Source organism: Colobus angolensis, unplaced genomic scaffold, assembly GCF_000951035.1.
Source record: "Colobus angolensis palliatus isolate OR3802 unplaced genomic scaffold, Cang.pa_1.0 Scaffold295, whole genome shotgun sequence".
Classification (NCBI taxonomy): Eukaryota; Metazoa; Chordata; class Mammalia; order Primates; family Cercopithecidae; genus Colobus; species Colobus angolensis.
The window spans coordinates 943,563-950,853 of record NW_012116210.1 but is presented as its reverse complement, the minus strand read 5'-3'; the positions used below and the strand labels follow the sequence as shown (position 1 = coordinate 950,853).

Genomic DNA, 7,291 nt, shown 5'->3' with positions numbered 1-7,291 from the left:
TCTGTCTCTCCCTCTCTCTCTCTCTCTCTCTCTCTCTCTCTCTCTCTCTGTCTCTCTCTGTCTCTCTCCCCCCTGCCACCCCTCCTACTTTCTAGAGGCTTCTTGCTCCATGTGTCATCCTGTCACACCCATCCCATGGACTTTGCCTTCCACAGTTCTCTTCACACAGTCCCAGGTGTTTGGGAAAAAATTACACTGGGTTTGGGGGAAAACCTGGTAAAAAAAAAAATAGCTGTCATTAGGCAGGGAGCTTCTTCCACTTTTTGCCATATTTCTCCCCACTTAGCTACCTCCACACCCATCCCCTTCCTTCTTGGAATTAAAACATATAAATTAGCTGCTGCTTTTCTGTCCTCTCTCTCACGCTGTTAACTGCCTCTCCTCAGCATGCTCACATTTCCAGCTGCCGTCTTCAAATATTCCTTCTGGCTCCACAGCTTCCCCTTTTAGCTACTTTGCTATCCCTCTTGTCCCTTTTAGCCAAGCAAGTAACCTACATTATTGGCATTAGCTCCTGGCAACACAAAATATCAGACGGATGGGTGGAAGAAAAGAAGGATGGAAGGAAAAGTGGATGGAGGGAAAGGTGGTTAGATGGACAAGCCATGAAATGCTAAAGTTTAGTTTGGGACACAAGCCTTTACCCTCATTGATAGTATGATTATCTTTTTACATTTCTCTAGCAATTTCAGCTTACATAATGCATTTATATCTGTTTTCTTTTTTAAAAAATTGTTTTATTTTCCATAGGTTTTGGGGGAACAGGTGGTATTTGGTTACATGAGTAAATTCTTTAGTGGTGATTTGTGAGATTTTGGTGTACCCATCACCTGAGCAGTATACGCTGAACCCAATTTGTAGTCTTTTATGCCTCACTCTCCTCCCACCCTTTCCCCTCCAAGTCCCCAAAGTCCATTGTATCCTTCTTATGCCTTTGCATCCTCATAGCTCATAGCTTAGCTCCCACTTATGAGTGAAAGCATACAATGTTTGGTTTTCCATTCCTGAGTTACTTCACTTAGAATAATAGTCTCCAATCACATTCAGATGGCTGCAAATGCCATTAATTCATTCCTTTTTTATGGCTGAGTAGTATTCCGTCATATATATGCACACACACCACAGTTTCTTTATCCACTTGTTGATTAATGGACAGTTGGGCTGGTTCCACATTTTTGCAGTTGTGAATTGTGCTGCTATAAACATGCATGTACGTATCTGTTTTGTATAATAACTTATTTTCCTCTGGGTAGATACCCAGTAGTGGTATTACTGAATCAAATGGTAGTTTTGCTTTTAGTTCTTTAAGACCTGAAACTATAAAAATTCTAGAAGATAACATCAGAAAAACCCTTCTAGACTTTGGCTTAGGCAAAGATATTATGACCAAGAACCCAAAAACAAATGCAACAAAAACAAAGATAAATAGGTGGGATTTAATTAAACTAAGGAGCTTTTGCACAGCAAAGGGTACAGTCAGCAGAGTAAACAGACAACTCACAGAGTGGGAGAAAATCTTCACAATCTATACATGTGACAAAGGACAAATATCTGGCATCTACAAGGAACTCAAATTAGCAAGAAAAAAACCAGTCTCATCAAAAAGTGGTCTAAGGATATGAATAGACAATTCTCAGAAAAAGATACGCAAATGGCCAACAGACATATGAAAAAATGCTCAGCATCACTAATAATCAGGCAAGTGCAAATCAAAACCACAATGCTCAAAATGCACAAGCGCTCTAAATGCACAAATGCAAATCAAAACCACGATGCTCAAAACACACAAAATGCAAAAATGCTCAAAATGCACAAAACTACGTTACTCCTGCAAGAATGGCCATTATTAAAAAATAAAAAAAGTAGATGTTGGCATGGATGCAGTGAAAAGGGAGCACTTCCACACTGCTGTTGGGAATGTAAACTAGTACAACCACTGTGGAATACATCTGTTACCTTGACTTTCACGCATGCCTGGCACACAGTGACCAGAAAGGAAAAGTTACTTTTCTTCCCATTTTCCCTCTCTCATTTAAAATCATCCTCCTCCTGCACTCCAGCCTGGGTGATGGAGCAAGACCTTGCCTTTTAAAAATTAATTACTTAATTAAATTAATTAAATAAAAATAAAGCCATCCTTCTTGAAAAAGGCCTGCCAAAAAAAATCCTGTCCTCTAGTGATCGTTTCTAAGCTTTCTTCCAGTTCTGATGGTGGCTGTTAATACCTCTCCATTGCAGCCATCTAACTGTTCATTGTTCATTGCTCACAGGTCCCCAATTATAGACTAAGGATGGTGTTAAAAGTTTGATAGTTTTGTTACTATGCCTCCCGAGTCCTGCCACAACATACAAAACATTAACATGTGACTGGGGTTGCCTGGAAAACACTGATTACCAGCTAACTTCCAGACCTAATTGTTTTCACAGGAATTACAACTATTTGCCATTTGAGGCTAAGAAGCCCTGTGTCTACTTTGTCAGCTCTTGGGGAGACCAGACCTTCAGGCTGCACTGGTCCAACATGCTGGAGAAAATGGCAGACTTCCTGGTAGGTGACTCTGACAGGTGATGGATTAGAGGATTGGGAAGCTGGTTGGGGAAGGGATTTTTAAAATTCACCTAGTAGGGGATGTTGACCTCAGTTTAAATACAAATAAATGGGGGATGGTGCATTTGGAGGGCATGTGGATCCTACCATGCGTATCTAGGGGAATGAGATAACATTTTGTAAAATCCCTGGACTCGAATCAAACTACCTAAGTTCAAATCCCTGCCCTGCTTCTGGCTGTTATAGGATCTAGGTATGGACTGTTTTTCTAATCTTCAAAGGGCAGGAATTGACAACTTTCTCACAAAATTGATAGATCCTGGCTTCAATTAATAAAAAATCCCAAGTCCCTGGCATGTTGGACAACTGCCTACAACATCAGACCCTGCCTGCCTCTACAGCCCCATCTTTCCTATGTTCTTCCTCCCTTACTTTGTTCCAACCACACTGGTCTCCTTTGAATATGTTGAAGAAACCACATTCTTTTAAGCCTCCCAGCCACCACCATGCCTTTTCCTCTGTTACTTTTCCCCTCTCTAGTCTTCTTATAACCCAGCCAAATTCCAGGGTTCAGTTTCAGACTTCCTTAGGGAAGAGTGTGACACCTTCTACCCTCTTATCTTCTTACATAACACCCTATTTTGTTTTGTTTTGTTTTGTCAAAACGGTCTTGCTTTGTCACTCAGGCTGGAATGCAGTGGCATAATCACAGCTCACTGCAGCCTTGCCCTTCTGGGCTCAAGTAATCCTCCTACCTCAGCCTCCCATGTAGCTGGGACCACAAGCATGTCCTACCACCCCTGGCTAATTTTTTAAATATTTGGTAGAGATAGAGTCTCACTGTGTTGCCCAGGATGGCCTGGAACTCCTAGGCAATCCTCCCACCTCAGCATCCCAAGTATTTGGAACTACAGGTGCATGCATGCCACCATGCCTGATTTTTTTTTCTTTTTTTCTTTTTTTTTTGAGACAGGATCTCACTATGTTACCCAGGCTGGTCTGGAATTCCTGGGCTTAAGCAATCCTCCTGCCTCGGCCTCCCAAATTGCTGGGGTGTTAGGCATGAGCCATTGTGCCTGGCCAACACCCTGTTGTTTTCCTTTGGACCGCTTATCATACTTTACAATATATTTGTGTGTTTCTTTGTTCAATAACTATTTGCCACTGTTTCTATGGCATTTAGCATAATGCCTGGCACCTGATAGGGGCTAAATAATTATTCATGTAATTGAATGTTTGAAAGTATTTTATGCTGTAAACAGTGCCAATCAATATCCAATCAATGCTAGGTTTTCCCCTCTAAGCCCCAGGAGGGAGAGAAAGCTGGGACCTCTGTTTCTCTGATATCTTGCTCCTCCCCTTTATAAATTCTTCTCTCCTACTCCCGTGCTCCCACTACTCTGTCCCATATGCCTTACCAGATCATCCTTGTCTTGACCCTCCTGTTCCACTAAAACCTATGCTAAGTCAAGAACAAAGTTCTCTGTCCCATTTGCTTTATAATCCTTGTCTCCAAATTTGTAAAACAAAGTATTGTCTCTGACCATGGGGATTCCAGGCATCATGGAGATAAACTCTGAGAGTGGTCAGGAGACCTAGTCTGGGGTCACAGCACATGGAAGTCACAGACTGTCTTGGTTAGGATGGTCTTACTTCTCCTTCAGACAGAACAGATCGTTTATCTCCAAGAGTCTTGACATTTATCTTCAAGAGTCTTGACATTTATCTCCAAGAGTCTTGACAAAGCAAATCAGAATTTTTTTCCTAGAGGCCATAGTGACATTCATTTCTAATTCCTTTCTCAATGTTGGCATCCCTGCTGTGCTTGGCATATCATGGCTAACTACTATGAGAGACATGACTGAATGTTTACTAACTATCAGCGCTGTTTGAAGATATTCACACCCTCTGTAGTGTTGTAGGTGCGTTCTGTTATTATTCCATTCCACAGATAAGGAAATTGGGCATAAATGGATTAATTCACTTGTAAGTGATAGAGCCTGGATTTGAACCAAGGCAATCTGACTCCAGAGCCCAAGTCCTTAACTATGCCACAATGTTTCCTATTCTTATAGTGAAGGTGTAAAGAGGGGGAACATATGTCCCCAGGCACCAGACTTTGGGATATGGTAGAGAATACAGTTTCATAAATTCTAGCAAAGGAGTAGTAACACATGTACTTCCCCTTAGGTGCCATTTTCCTCCAGGTCACTAAATAGAATTCAGAATTTAGTCCCAAAGGAAAAGTGTGATTGTTAAGCATACAAGCATAGGGCCATTGCCATGTACAATCTGTCCCATTACCTAGCCCAAAACTCATGTAATCAGAAGAACAGGGAACCATTTAATTTCACAGATTATTCAATATGATTATATCCCTATGTAAAAAATTGACTTGAACATTACTTTTGAAGTTTTGGGTAATTATATCTAATTTCTCTACATTGTTAGCTATTTCCCACATTATTAGGTTTCCTCAGAGAGTAGATTCTAAATAAATGGTACCCATTAGGGAATGGATCTATAACAGAAACAATGAGTTTGAACAGTGTGGGAGAAGACTTGTATCTGGACCAATTCCACTTATTAAAAGAAAGGTTCAAAGTTAGAATGCAGTAGCATTTTCCAATTCAAGTACAAGAAAACTAGATAAATCTTCCTTCATTTCCCAAACAAAAAATTAGCTAACTGTTATTTCTAGTACATTACAATTAGTATCTCTACTACCAATCTCATTCCCACCGCCTCATCTCTCCACCCCTGTGGTTTGTTTTCAGGAAGAAAGTATAGAAGAAGTGAGAGATTTGATCAAGATTTCACAGGAGGCACCTGAAGAGAAAATGAAAACAGTGCTCAGTGACTTCATCAGTCAGAGCAGGTACTGGGAGAGACAGCCGGCATAGGCAGAGCTGAGCTTCTGTGGACTCAGCTTTTCATTACCTTGAGAGAGTAGTCGATTTCCTATGCATTCAAATGGGTGTTTTAGAGTGCTGTATCCATCTTAATTTTGTTCAGTAATTTCACTGGTACTTGTGGACTAACTACTGCTTCTTGACACTTAAGCAACTCAAAAATAAATCAAAGGTGCGAAAAGCAAAGGAAGACTTACTACAGAGACTCTGTAGGAAACAAGAAAAATGCTAGTAGTGTTAGTGCACCAGCATGGTGCTGTGCATGTGGCAGACACTCAGCAACTATTTGACACTTAGATGGCTAGAAGAATAAGCTATTAATATATAAAATACTATTGTTGGGCTGAGGGAAAACATCTCTTCTCTGAAGGCTCTCTGAAAATCAACTATTTTCAGTGAAAGATACTATTCAATGAGCCTGAATAGTATATTTCAATATACTATTATAGGGGCTGAGGGAAAGCCTTCCCTCCCCTGTCTGAAAGCTCACTGAAAATCAACTGACAAAAGGTAGATTAATAGGAGAAAAGGCATGCAAATGTATTAACATGCACAGGGGAGAATCGCAGCGTGATTACTCAATTACCTAGTGCAGTACAGAAGCTTAGATATCCTTTTTTAGATGAGATGGGGGAGATGCAGAATGTAGACATTTCTTCTGAGGGACAGTAAATCATTAGGAAGAATGAATGGACCAGGGAGATGGGAGGCCAACCTTAGGGGAAGGTGAGGGATGAAGCTGCATAGGAACACAGGTTGTCTTAGTTTTTATACAAAGTCCCCCAGGTAATCTCTTGGAGCTGTCCTTAGAAGAACAGATGCAAACTCTTTCTGGGCAGGTGATGATTCCAGTCTCTTCTCTGTTGGTTGATCTTTCCTGGTTATTTGAAGAGATCTCTAGGGAGAGAGTCTTAAGACAATCACTTTTAAGCTTTCTTAGTCTGATAGGAAAATGTAAAGAGTCTCTCCTGGTGCTTCGGAAAAGAGGATCAGAGAGACAGGGAGATATGGAAAAGACAGGTCAGAGAAAAACCCTGGTTCTGAGGCTTATTTCTGAGGCCTTCTAATTTTCAAAGCACTCGGTATGAGGAAGCACCGTATTTTAGGGAATTGTTTTCTGTGTTCCAACACAATTTAATGAAAATTTTATACAACATATTGAGTACCAATTAGTAACCCTTATTCTAGAGGTCAGACGATATAATAAAAGATAAAAAATAGGCTATATAGTTAATTATCTTTTACTGAGAAACAAATTTCCCCAAAACTCCGTGGCTTAACACCATAGTTATTATCTCACTGTTTCTGTGGGCCAGGGGGCCAGGTGTGGCTCAGCTGGGTCCTTTTTCTTCCCTGGCTGCAGTCATATTAAGGCTTCACTGGGATGGATTAACTTCCAAGATCACTCATGTGGTCATTTGCAGAATTCAGTTTTTCATGGGCCATTGGGCTGAGGACTTCAATTTCTCACTAGCTGTTGCCTTGCCATGTGAGCCTCTCTAAGCTGCCTCTCATGACAGAGCAGCTGGCTTCATTCGAGCCAGCAAGCACAAAGAGTCGGAGAGAATATTCCAGCAAGACAGAAGTCAGAGTCTCTCATGCCTAGTCTTGGAAGTGACAGCCCATCACTCTTGACTATTCTGTTAGAAGCAAGTCACTAGGCCCAGCCCACCTTCAAAGGGAGGGGATTACACAGTAGCATGAATTGAAGGAGGTGGGACTCGCTGGAGCCATCTTAGAGGCTGCTGACACTTTAAGGAAACAACTTGGACTAACCCTTGAAATTAACTAGGTTAAGATTTCCATCAGTGACAAATGTCCATCAGTGACA

At 41.1% G+C, this 7,291-nt stretch overlaps 1 protein-coding gene across 1 annotated transcript in view; it reads left to right on the top strand.

The window, feature by feature from the left end:
- The window catches only part of FER1L6 (fer-1-like family member 6), a 212,734-nt gene that overhangs the window by 90,321 nt on the left and 115,122 nt on the right, over positions 1-7,291 (top strand). The window contains exons 15-16 of the mRNA XM_011949292.1: positions 2,428-2,548; positions 5,326-5,426. Of these exons, the coding sequence (XP_011804682.1) occupies positions 2,428-2,548; positions 5,326-5,426 (222 nt within the window). The remainder of the gene's footprint in view (positions 1-2,427; positions 2,549-5,325; positions 5,427-7,291) is intronic.